A 13,207-nucleotide genomic window follows, 5' to 3' on the forward strand; every position below is an offset into this window, starting at 1 on the left:
GGACCCCTCCAAGGCTGGCCTCCTATTTATAAACCCTGCCTACACTGTGTTCCCGTAAACTTGTCCACCAAGGAACTATGTTCAGCTGCCAGAGGCCTGGAGGAGTTTCCTGGCCAGTCAACAAGTTGTCTGGAATGTGAGGTTTGGTCAATAAACTGGTGCACGCTTGGCCACCCTCGCCGTTTCTGTCCCCAGGGGCTCAGGCTCCCTCTCGCAGTGGGGGTCCTTGAGTACTTTCCATGCTGCTCTTCCAGGGAGCTGTGCCCTCTGCTAGGTTATGTCTCCTTCAGAGGCTGGCTGGTCATCTCCAGGGGCTGTACCCCTCAGCTGGTGCGAGGGCACTGAGCACTGGCCTGGACTCTGTTCTTCACCTCCTGGCAAGTACAGAGAGGCTGGCCAGCATCAGGGCTGGAATGGTCGGCTCTTAGCACTGACTACCTGCTGGCATCTCAGCCTCGCTGGGCCTGAGATAGTGAGGAAACCCAGCGGGTCTCCTGCAGCAGTGTCTGTCCAGCCTCCAGGCCATAAATGTGGGGATTCAGCCAAGGAGCAGCTTTAGGCATGGACGGTAACTAAGCCAAGCTACTTCCCAAGCTTCCCCAGGGAGTTGTGCTGCATTTTGCCCTGATTCTTAGAAGTCCTCTGCAATGATTGTTAAAGATAGTTTTAATCTTGAATTATATTAAATTGGTTCTAGCCCTTAAAAAAAATTAAAATTTTTTTTATTTTTCTATTATATTTATTATGTTTGAAATACAGTAGTTGTTTCCTGTTAGCTAATATAAATAACATAAATAACACTGTCAAACAACAAGTTGGAAGTGCTGACAATTCTAGGTTTCACTCATGCTGCAATTACACCCTTTCATGCGATTTGGACTTATCCCAATATTTGTTCAGTAGATTAAAATGAATGCATATTTAAACACCATTTATAAGCCATTATTTTGTTTTTTGCTAAAGCAGTCTATATAATTGTTTTGTTATGTTTGGCATAAACAAAAACAAATTGCAGCATCTAGGCAAATAAAGTGTCAGAAGGAGAACTTAGGCTATTTCATCATTGAAAGTGGTGGGAAGGGTGGGAAATAGGAAACACTAAAATGGTTCTGAATGAAATTTGGAAAGTGATAGTTGGCATTTGGTGATAGCGGCATGTGCATGCTTCAGTGGAAACATCTGGTAATGAAAATGGACAAGAGTAGATTGACTCTCCTAAGGGAAGAAAAAGGGCTGAGTAAGAATAAGAAAAGGGGGCATTAACGTCCAACACTGATGTTACAGGTTTTGCAGCTGGGATCTTTCTTGGCATTTGCAGTAGACAAACTCATGAGCTGATGACCAGTGATTTCTGCTACGGTTCCCAGAGAAAGATCCACAGGGTCAGTGTAAATGACTTCTAAAATGACATCCTGGGCATGGTGGTAGACCAGCAACCCATCTTCTTCTGTACAGGTCAAAAACTTACTATCCTTGGAATTGAGCTGAGGAAGACGCTGCTTACAAAATTCATCTCCTGGTGATCCCACAGGGGCAATAACAAGAATCACATAATGATAAGCAGTGTACATACAGTAGAAGTCCCCAAAGTATAAGTTAGTATTGGGGTTAAAAAGTTTTTCTGCTGCAATTTCAAACCTGTATCTTCCATAAGGTGAATCCTGGGGTGGCTTCCCAGTATTGAATTCAGTGCTGCAGCTGAAGAAGATGCCTTCTAGTTTTCCACTAATAGGAGAGCCATGGCTGCCACTGTTATCTTTGACAGAGGGCTGCATGGCGCTCCCATGATGTTCTCGAATATAGTCAAAATATTCTTTGTGCTGGTTACGATAAAAAACTGAAAATTTAAGCATACGTCCTGAAATCACTTCAGCCTTCTCCAACAGCTGTGTTAGATGAACTTTTCTTTTTTAAGAAAAATATGTAATCTACAAATGCCTACATACCTGTTCAATCCTATTAAAGTATCTAATAAACTTCTCACAACTGAACTCTGGATGTCCTCCCTAGATCTACTCTTACTCTAATCTTCTCCCTTAATTTTCAGTAAATAGTATTTCCATTCTTAATACATAAGATAATTGTAGTCTTTCTAGATACACAGAAGAGCCATCCTCTTTCTCAACTCATATATGAGGTAATCTTATTTATTCCAGATTCAAAATGCTTATGAAACTCAATTTTTTCTCACCACCTCTACTGTTCCCATCCTCTCTGGCTTTTAATATCATGATATCCTCTCAACTTGTGTCCCTGCTGCTTTCTTGACAACCTATAAACTGTTTTCCAAATAGCTACCAAAGTAATTATTTTAAAGTGTAGATATAGTCAAGTCACTCTCAAAATTCTTCAGTGGCAGGCCGGTGCTGTGGCGTAGCATGTAAAGCTGCGCCTGCAATGCCAGCATCCCATATGAGCACTGGTTCAAGTTCCAGCTGCTCCATTTCCAATCTCTGCTATGTCCTAGGAAAGCAATGGAAGAGGGTCCCTGACCCACATGGGAGACCCAGAAAAAGCTCCTGGCTCCTGGCTTCAGATCGACACAGCTCTGGTTGTTGCGGCCATCTGGGGAGTGAACTAGTGGATGGAAGATCTTTCTCTCTCTCTCTCTCTCTCTCTCTCTCTCTCTCTCTCTCTCTCTCTCCCCTCTAACTCTGACTTTCAAATAAATAAAATAAAAACTTTAAAAAAATTCTTCAGTGGCTTTTTAGACTGTTGGGAGAATCCTAAGGCTTTATTTATTTAGTTTCTGGGTACATCTCTAAGTCCTTTTTCTAAATCATTTCCTATCTCCTTTACCTCATCTTCTGTTACACTTACACTCAGTAATTGTCTTAGAGTTGCCCTGGTCTCCTTGATACTTCTCAAACAGTTTAAGGAAGCTATTGCTTCAATCCTCAATTCCACTGAACTTACCACTCCTTTTCCTAAAGCTTGGCTTCCACTGAATACCAGAATTGTGCAATTCTAACTTCATTCAGGTCTGTTCAAGTGTCCCCACATCAAAGATGATTCACTGAATATTATTTCCTTACTCAAATTATTTCCTTACTCAAAAACTCTCTAATCTGTCACTAAATGGTTAATTTTAACTCACACTTTATTCATCTTGTCAAGTGACACTTCCTCAAGTGACACTAAGCCCAAAATCTAAGTGAATTTATTTGCTAGTTTCTCCCACAATACACATTTCCCATAATTTATCCAAGTTGGTAGTTATTCATATCTTGGCATGAATATTTTATTTCTATTCTAGATTTTAAGATATATTAGGACAACAAATATCCAGCACCTACCTAAATGGTGCCTGGCAAATAGTAGATAATTAAATTTTTGGAACTAAAATGATAGAAGGCTAAAAACCACTAAATAAATGAATGAATTAACATCACTATATGCCATAGTCCAATGAGTACAGAGGAAAAAACAGTGAGAAATATGGGTGCCTAATAAAGACATGGTAGTCTTTTAAATTAGGAAGAAAAGCAATCTTTAAAGATACATGCAATACACTGTTATTTAATGCTATAACTAGTACTCCAACAGTATTTTTTTCACTTTGTGTTGCTATATGGGGGCAAACTGTTGAAATCTTTACTTAATATATACTAAACTGATCTTCTTTATATAAAGAGAATTGAAAATGAATCTTGATGTGAATGGAAGGGGAGAGGGAGCTGGAAAGGGGAGGGTTGCAAGTGGGAGGGAAGTTATGGGAGGGGGGAAGCCATTGTAATCCATAAGCTGTACTTTGGAAATTTATATTCATTAAATAAAAGTTTCATAAATGAAAAAAAAAAGATACATGCAATAAAAAGATGAAGCATAACATTTTGGTAGACTACATTTACCTCCATCCTACCCTTGTCTTTCATGCCTGCCTTGTCTGATGTTCAACAAAGTCAAGTCAAGAAGTAAACTTACCTATGGAGAGGTCTACCTCTTACCTTGAGCTCCAAGAAAGTAATTTCTAGGTAGTTGGAATTGCCTGCCTGATAAGAACGTTTTCCTTATTTGGGGGCCTTGACCTCCAGAGTAGTGAGAGGCTGGTCAGTCAACTTTGTGATACAGGCAACCTCCAATTAAAATCCTGGACAGTGAGGCTCAGATGAGCTTCCTTGTTTGGCAGCATGCCATGTGTATTGTCAAACATGGTTTCTGCAGAAATTAGTTTGTTCTCCACTCCACTGGAAGAGGAATGTGAGATCACAAATGTGAGTATAACAACTTTCAGTAAGTTCTATGAGTCTTGTTGGTATATTATTGAACCTGAATGTAATCCTGGATATTCCTGAACTTGCAGTCGATGCCAGAAGTGAGGGTAGTTGAGGCCAGCACTGTGGGGCTGGGAGTTAAAGCCCTATCCTGAAGCATCAGCATCCCATGTGGGCCCCGGTTCAAGACCCAGATACTCCACTTCCTATCCAGCTCTCTGCTATGGCCTGGGAAGTCAGTAGAAGATGGCCCAAGTGCTTGGACCCCTGCAACCATGTGGGAGACCTGGAAGAAGCTCCTGGTTCCTGGCTCCTGGCTTAATATAGGCACAGCTTCAGCTGTTGAGACCATCTGGGGAATGAACCAGCGGATGGAAGACCTCTCTTTCCATCTCTACCTCTCTCTGTAATTCTCTTTCAAATAAATAAAAATAAAAAAAAGTGAAGAAGTGAGAATAGTCTTCAGCTTCCTGAAGTCTACATAAAGGCACCTAGCCCAGGTGGTACTAGAAGAATGAAGTAAACAAATGAACTATTTTGGTTTTTTTCCCTAGGTTTCTAACATATTTAACATGAGCTTTAGAGTCCATGACTTACTACACATTAGTTATATGACTTAGGGCCTCTTTCACACCCGTAAAAATCATCAATAAAACAAAAAATAGTGTACCTCTCTCAGAGAATAACTGATCTTTAAATATAAAATGCATAAAGCCAATGCACGCAATGAGAAGTTAATCAGTGTTAATTTTTTTGACTGTTTCTCTGACTGGTTTTTCTGCTTTCCTCTTATCCATAGAGTTGGAATTATCCAAATTTCTCTCCATGATATATGCAGCCAACACTTTTAGACATTTGCCGAAATATTTTTTATCTTCTTCAGAGATACAGTTAGACCTATTTCTCAGCCTCCCTTGTAATTAACTGTTGTGATGTTAGACAAAATTCTAACCAAGGAACACCAACAAATGTTCCAGACTTGAGGCATTAAATATTTCCACATGCGTTTCTTCAGTACTGGTGATTAGAAAGTTAGCCCCTGCACTGATTTTAGAAGCCTACTGGAAAGACATTAGAATAGATGATTGAATATTTAAAAGTGGGCCCAACACCACACCTAATTCCCTGGAATATTCTTGGTCCATTTTATATGGATGAAAAACAAACTTCTACTACATTGAGACATCACACATCTGAATCTTTTATTTACTGTGGCCTGGTTTATCCCAGAAAATATACATTTCTGATTTTATTTTTGTCTTTGTTTTCCTTCATTGTATCAACTGCCAAATTACTTACTACACTTTGGACAGCATATCTAATCTGTAAAGCAATCTTGCTTCTCAGAACTCTTCAATATGGAAACCTCATTTATTTTACACTGGTATAAATTTAATTCCCCTAACAAATAGCTATGACAATGATTTTCCCTTGCTTAGAATATTAAGAGAATTCCCTGAATTTATAAAATAAAATCTGAATGCAGTAGCAACTGGGCCTTCTTTTAAGGATTCCAGTTTATGCTTAATTTCTCTTATTTAACTTCATCCATTTTGCTCTCATCATTCTTCATAAAAATGTTCTATATTTTCCATTTATGCTGTCATGCTTGATTAATTCCACTCTTCTCATCTGGGAGCAACTTTCTGCTGCTTCTCTACATATCTACCTTGAAATACCATCTCAAATAACATATAAAATGACTTTTTCATTGCTTAATGAACATAACATTTCATCTGTCCTTGGGAGTGCTGAGAAGAACATACACTTATAAATGTATATATTTATATCAACAGATTTATTTACATTATAGTAGAAATTCACTCAGATATAAATAAATATAGATTTACAGACAGAGAAATGATTCCTTTCTCAAGCTCTCTGGAAATCCTAGTAAAGGTTATCAATGAGAAGGTAAAGGTTTGTGGCGTGCTAGAGACCAAACAGCAAGTTTTTAAAAAGTACAGTCACACTAGAAGCAAATTATATACACAAAATGTTTTGAAACAATAAGAATGATAAGTATGTATCTTATATAAATGTCCTTACAAAATCCAAAAAGAAAATACGATGTGGATTTCCTCTCTCTGACAAAAACTGTCTTGGATGATTTAGAGTTGCAATGTTCAGTGTGTTTATTGCTACACAGTGCCTGAAATGTGGCTAGCACTAACCAAGATATGCTGTCAGTGTGAATCTCACAACAGAGTCAAAGATTTGGTGTTGAAAAAAGAATGCAAAATTCTTCACCAATAATTTTTATAAGTTGAAATATATTTTATATATTTAGCTGAAGAGAATGGCATTAAATAACTTTATCTATTTATTTTCACATTTTTAATATGACTACCAGAAAATTTATAATTACAACTCGCATCTGTTTCTACTGAAATCACCTGTATGGAAGTAGAACAGACATAGACACTTGTCCCAGACCTTTGAAATTACAGAATATTAGTTCTCCCAGCTTCTAGAGTAATTTAACTTGAAATCCTCTCAATTTCAGAAAATAAAGGAATAGTGAGGGCCATGAAATCATGGTAGGCCTGCCCCACTGCTAGCATAGCTGGCTAGGGCCAGGACTGTCACTGATTTATAGCAAGGATTTCCTCATGCTCTGCTCACCATTCTTCTGTCTTGATAAGCCTGACTTAATTTTTTTAAATAGGATGGGGGTGGGGAGATATGTGGGCAGGACATTGACACCGAAACCTGATTAAGAGGGAGGACCTAATACTTGAAAGAAGGCATAGCTCTCCTAGGACTTGCATATGAAGTCACATGGAAATGAGAACATATACACATGAATGAATGTGTGCATGCACATGCACACACACCTGCTCCTGCTGGCTTTTCATTCATGGCTTCTAAAGATAAATCCAATAGAGTACCGAAAAGGTCATCTATAGAAGTGAAGTTGACATATTGAGATATGATCACTTTGAACACCTTTGTCTCAACTGTTGAGAAATAGCTTTATTTTTCATACTATTTGTTCAACTATTTAATTAGTGTAGGGTTAATGAAGTTATAAAGTTAACTGAAAATAGCTCTTACTAAAAAATAAGAATGGGAATAGGAGGGGGAGGAAGAAGGGTGTAAGTGCAGGTGGGAAGGAGGGTAGGATGGAAAGAAACTATGTTCTTAAATTTGTGTTTATGAAATCCATGAAATTTACCTTAAATAGATATTTTCTAGGTTAAAAAATGAAACGAAAAAAATGCTTTCTCTACATCTATTCACATCATACTATGCTTTTTAGTTTCCAATTTATTAATATATTTCATGTTTATTGACTTTCATATGTTGAGTCATCACTGCATCCCAAGTGATAAATCTTACTTTGTCTAGGTAAAGGTCTTTTTGATGTGTTGTTGAATGTGATTGAGAATTTTTGCATATGAGAGTTATTTGTATTTCTATGTTTGTAACAGCTCAATTCACAATAGCTAAGATATGAAATCAATTTAGATGTCTATTAACTGAAGACTAGATAAGGAAATTGAGGTTTATATACATGATGGAATACTACTCAGACATGAAAAGAATAAAACCTGTCTTTTGCAACAAAAGGGATAAAACTAGAGACTCTATTCTTAATCAAATAATCCAGTCCCCAAAAGACAATATATATATTATATTTTATACATATTATATATATATATATAAATTATACATATACATATATGTCTGATTTGTGGTAACTAATATAAAGAGTAAAAATATAATGTATATCTTGGAATTTGGTTATTGATTAAAGCCCTTGTCTACCCTCCTGAGGAATAATGGACTTTCTACTTACTACTTGTTCAATTCTCTGTTTAATGTGGTATTAAGCTTGTGATTATAAAGTAAATTTAAAGTAAGTCATTACAAAAATTAAAAGAAAAATAAAAAGAAAGAAGGAGAAAGTGTAGGAGGGAGGAAGGGAAGCATAGGGGAAAGTTATTTTCTTAAAGCTTTATATGTGAAGTATATGAATTCTGTTCCCTTTATATAAATTTAAAAAGAAAAAAAGAAAAACTGAAAAAAGAAAGAAAAAATAAACAGCAATGTATACCTTGGGTTGCACCCAGTGTCTACTGATGTCAGTAGAGAACTGGAGCAATGCCCTGAAGACTGATTAGACAATGAATGCATCAACATGAAAGGTCCTATCCTGACCAGGCATGGAGGGAAAGGCCTATGTACAGGCAGCAAGAGCAAATGTTGGTAGTCATCCAGAAAATGAGACCATGCACAGGAAGTACAGGATCCTAAAAATCCTAACAAAACACTTGAGTGAACATCAGCAGAAGAGAATATTTTGGAGTTCGAGGAAAGAGCTGAAAGTAAAAGACATAATATTGTCAACAAGCAGGGAAATCACTTGAAGTGAACTTCATCTACTCAGAACATAAAAACTGACTCCTACCAAGATGAGCAGGTGCCTGAAGTCTGGGATCATCAAATCAACACTTGCTTGTACCTGAAGTACCCCATAAACAGATCATTCCTCAAAGCCATATGCAAAACATAGGAGGTAACTGTGTCTCTTCAGATCACTTTAGCCTATATGCAAGAATTAGAACAGGGTGTTTTTAGGATTTCCCAATAAGTAGACACTTGAGGACTAAGATTCTAATTCTGGTTCAGCTTGACTTACTGGTCTCTTCAGGCACACCTTAAATGTTTTCTCACCAGTTATGTGAGGAAGGTGCAAGCAGAAGGTGACAGGTTTAAGATAGCCTCCATTCTCCTGAGCAAAGAATTATGGAGCAAAAACAATTTCAATTCATCAGTCTGCATGTGGCAGGAAGAACAGAGCACTCTCTGTCCTGTTCCATCCTGGGTCACTCCTGCAGAACCACCATTTAGCACCAGGGGGCCTTCACCTAAGACAAGGAATGAGAGTTCCTGTTTAATTTTTAATTCTTACCACTCTTTTCCTTATTTAAGAGACATTTAAGAGGCTCCTAGCCTAAGCAGTGCTCAACAAACAGTAATACTGAATTAAGTAAAGATGAATCACTTAGTTCATTTGGTACTAAAATGTGGGCTGATGGAGAGAGATCTGTCATCACCTTGTTTTTCCCTGGGGAACCAGAGTGGTGGGGGAAAGGAATGAGAGAGATGAAGCCCAAAGACCCTCCCCGCACTTCCAACAAATCAGACATTCCTGGTTCGGCTCCTGGAAGAGACAACCAAGCTAAGTTGATAGAAATAAAATTATTTTAAAAAGCACATTTGTTTAGAAGGACCAAAAACATTCAACCAAGATACGTGAACAAAAACAGTCACTGAAATACTTTTGAATACTGGCTTCTTATCTCTCAAGCTAGTGTTTTAAGCAATTGTCATGGAGCAGAGGATTGACTGGTCATGGTTTGGCCTGGTTGCTCACACCAATATTAGCCACCATGATATTTTCAGGGCAATAGCTCATAATTCTTTATTATCGCAGGACTCCAAACAAGCCCTCAAATGGAGCATCCTCAGGAAAATTTATCCAGTTTTCCTGCATTGTTCATTAAATATGACTAAAGTATTTCTTGCTGTGCCATGGTGTCAACATACTGCCAGGTTGAGGTGCCCACAAGCAGCCATGGTCTTAGCTTCAGGTCCAATTTGCTCCCGCCCTCTTTGGTATCACAGCATGACTCCTATAGCCAAAACTACCATTTTGATGAACTATTAGAGTGCAGACATCTCTACAGGAAGCAGAAAATACCTCCTATGAAAGCACTAGAGGCTGGCGCTGTGGCTTAACAGGCTAATCCTCCACCTTGCAGCGCTGGCACACCGGGTTCTAGTCCTGGTTGGGGCGCCAGATTCTATCCCAGTTGCCCCTCTTCCAGGCCAGCTCTCTGCTATGGCCCGGGAAGGCAGTGGAGGATGGCCCAAGTGCTTGGGCCCTGCACCCGCATGGGAGACCAGGAGAAGCACCTGGCTCCTGGCTTCGGATCAGCGTGATGTGCCGGCCACAGTGGCCATTGGAGGGTGAACCAACGGCAAAAAGGAAGACCTTTCTCTCTGTCTCTCTCTCACACTAACCACTCTGCCTGTAAAAAAAAAAAAAAAAAAAAAAAAAAAAACTGGAAAAAGCAGGACATTTTATAGCATTTTCCAATAACTATTTCCAACATCCAAAGGGGATAGAGTGTCCTTCTTCACCCTCTGGGGATGCCCTCAGTAACCCTCTATTCTAGGTATTGTAATCCAATACCCCATGGATCTATTTGCTACCAATGGGGTCCAACCCCCTGGAATACAGAATACAGAATTTCCAGTAATCAACACAGATTATGGCACAATGCAGGCACTCAATAAATGTTTGACAGATTAATGAGTTCACTAATCACTTACTTTCTGAATAAATACATTTGCAGGTTGCACAGTTTATAAAGAATTTTTCTACTCACTGTCATGCTTGACTACAACAACACCTATGAATTCTCCCTAAGGTGGGGTCACAATTATCCAATCTACAGATGGGGATGTGGATGCTGAAAGAAACCAAGTGACTTATGTCACACAAGGCTCGGAGACAGGGTACAGTGAACGTCCTTATCAACTATCCCTCATTAGACTCTCTTATCTCAGATAGGGCTCTTCTGCATTAGATAAGAGGATTGTTTGTATAATTAGAAATAATCAGTTTTTGAGGCTCCTTGATTCCAAGACCATTGCTTCATGCATATTCCTCTTTGATTTTATGTTTGTTTATATATTTGAGTTTTTAGTAACACACACCAAATAAATATGCTCTATATTATGTGTAAAGAGTTTATTCAGTACTGTACTGGAAAAAATGGGCTCTCTGGGAAGGCAATATTCTTCCTGAACACCAATTGAAAGTGCTCAGGCAGTAAGTGACCATGCTCAGAGTAAGTACACTTCCACCAGGGAAGGTACTACATTTAAATTACCTTTCTGGGACAGGTACTTCAGAAATGCATGCAGCATTTACACTGATGTGGCCAGAATGTGAAAAATGTTGATAGGTGTGGGCTGGCAGGAGAGGAAACACTGTTACAACAAAAGGACATTAAATCCTGGCATGTGTGCTAAAAGCAAAACCATCCAAAGCATTCTTCCCCTACCCTGTCATTCTCATCCCTCTGGAGAGAAAGTAATATGGTTTATCCACTCCACAGAAATCAAAATAAACATGCTAGGCAGATCTCATCATTGGGACAGTCTGGCAGCATTTCAGAGCACCTATGCACTGTTGTGATTGCTTCAAGAGGGAACAAAATCATTTAGTACAGAGGTAGAGATGTCTTTGACTATGAACCTTATTCCTTGAAGACTCTCAATCAATGTGTTCTAATTGACCTAAGAATTTTAGACTGCAGTCTTCCAATTAAGTTAATAGTTCCCTAGGGTATATTTTGGTTACAATGTTAACACTGGCTGATACACTCAGCCCACTGATGCAAACCCCATCTGCCTTTGGCTCATAGGCAAAAAAGTATAATTGATGAGACAGAAGTGCCTCAAAGGCAAATTGAGGTCATCCTCTGTCAGAAAAAAAAATGGCAATTTGAGCTGGGGCAATCAGATTCCACAATGTTGTCAAAGATAAGCAACCCTGTTTATTTATTACCAACTTGGCAGAAACCATTAAAACATGTGTACAAAGTACTTTTTTTAAAGATAGATTTATTTATTTATTTATTTGAAAGAGTTACAGAGAGGCAGAGGCAGAGAGAGAAGTCTTCTATCCACTGGTTCACTCCCTAAATGACTGTAATAGCAGGCACTATGCTGATCTGAAGCCAGGAGCTTCCTCCGGGTCTCCCATGCAGGTGCAGGGGCCCAAGGACCTGGGCCATTATCTACTGTTTTCCCAGGCCACAGCTTCATTGGAAATGGAGCAGCCGGGACCTGAACTGGTGCCCATATGGGATGCCAGCACAGCAGGTGGTGGCTTTACCCACTAGGTCACAGTGCTGGTCCTGAAAAGTACTTTTTATCTCACAGCTGAAAATCCAGACAGTAGTGTTTCAAATGATTCATGATGTATTAATTCCAGGTTTTAACACACCAGACTTCATATAAAAGAGCTATGGTCTGCCTAGGAATCTAAAACAGAGGAGCTGCAATTTAGCTATCTGAAGACTGGAGATCAATGTTGAAAGTAACCCAATAAATACTGTTTGTAGCTATAGGGATCCTGAGAATGAAGGAAGCACAACATGCAATTTAAATGTTTAAATGAAAAAGCTGGGGCCAGCGCCGTGGCTCACTTGGTTAATCCTCCACCTGCGGCACTGGCATCCCATATGGGCACCAGGTTCTAGTCCCGGTTGCTCCTCTTCCAGTCCAGCTCTCTGCTGTGGCCCGGGAAGGCAGTGGAGAATGGCCCAAGAGCTTGGGCCTCTGCACCCACATGGGAGCCCAGGAGGAAGCACCCAGCTCCTGGCTTCAGATTGGTGTAGCTCTGGCTGTAACAGCCATTTGGGAAGTGAACCAATGGAAGGAAGACCTTCTCTCTCTCTCTCTAACTCTGTCAAATAAAAATAAACAAATAAATGAAAAAGCTGACACATACACTCCAGTACAGTCACTCTGGGCTCAGTTTTCCACATGAAACATGAGGAGATGTACAGAATCAATGTTGCAGGCTTGCCTGGGAGATTGCTTTCTTGCAGCAAGAAGAAAAACACAAAGAAAATATGGAGCTCAAAATTTCCTGTGGGGTGAGAACAATGCCTGAGTCAGCCTTCCACATCTGAAAATCATTTCTGTTATATTAGAATACTCTGCCCTAAAGAGACAGGATGGCACTTCACAAAGTCAGGGAAGTTGAAGGGGGCACTATAGGAAAATATTGCTTCAGGGACAGAAATGCAAGCCCTTATTTAGGGTAGAGGGTGGGAATGAAGTCTTCCCATTTACGGAGAAATACCTAGGGTTTGGGCACTACCAATATTTGGATAATTTCTTTTTTTTTTTAAAAAAAGATATATTTATTTACTTGAAAGTCAGAGTTACAGGGAGGGGCGAGG

At 39.2% G+C, this 13,207-nt stretch overlaps 1 protein-coding gene across 1 annotated transcript; it reads right to left on the reverse strand.

The window, feature by feature from the left end:
* Positions 1-1,018: 1,018 nt before the first annotated feature.
* Positions 1,019-9,800, reverse strand: LOC133755194 (phytanoyl-CoA hydroxylase-interacting protein-like). Its single transcript, XM_062185419.1, has 4 exons — positions 9,771-9,800; positions 8,860-8,952; positions 3,925-3,992; positions 1,019-1,905 (listed from the first exon to the last, which is right to left on the reverse strand). Exons 1-4 carry the CDS (start codon positions 9,798-9,800, stop codon positions 1,260-1,262), a joined length of 837 nt encoding a protein of 278 aa, XP_062041403.1. The 3' UTR covers positions 1,019-1,259.
* Between the last annotated feature and the right edge of the window lie 3,407 nt (positions 9,801-13,207).

Source organism: Lepus europaeus, unplaced genomic scaffold (assembly GCF_033115175.1).
Source record: "Lepus europaeus isolate LE1 unplaced genomic scaffold, mLepTim1.pri SCAFFOLD_3_1, whole genome shotgun sequence".
NCBI lineage: Eukaryota > Metazoa > Chordata > Mammalia > Lagomorpha > Leporidae > Lepus > Lepus europaeus.

Excerpts from the sequence above, each read along its gene's own strand:
- LOC133755194 (XM_062185419.1), bottom strand. The coding sequence starts at position 9,800 with ATGGCTGCTTGTGGGCACCTCAACCTGGCA. Across the intron at positions 8,953-9,770 it reads GTGGGCACCTCAACCTGGCA|GAGAATGGAGGCTATCTTAA; the intron begins GTATGTTGACAC and ends TTCTTTGCTCAG. Across the intron at positions 3,993-8,859 it reads AGGTGTGCCTGAAGAGACCA|GCAGGCAATTCCAACTACCT; the intron begins GTAAGTCAAGCT and ends CGTTCTTATCAG.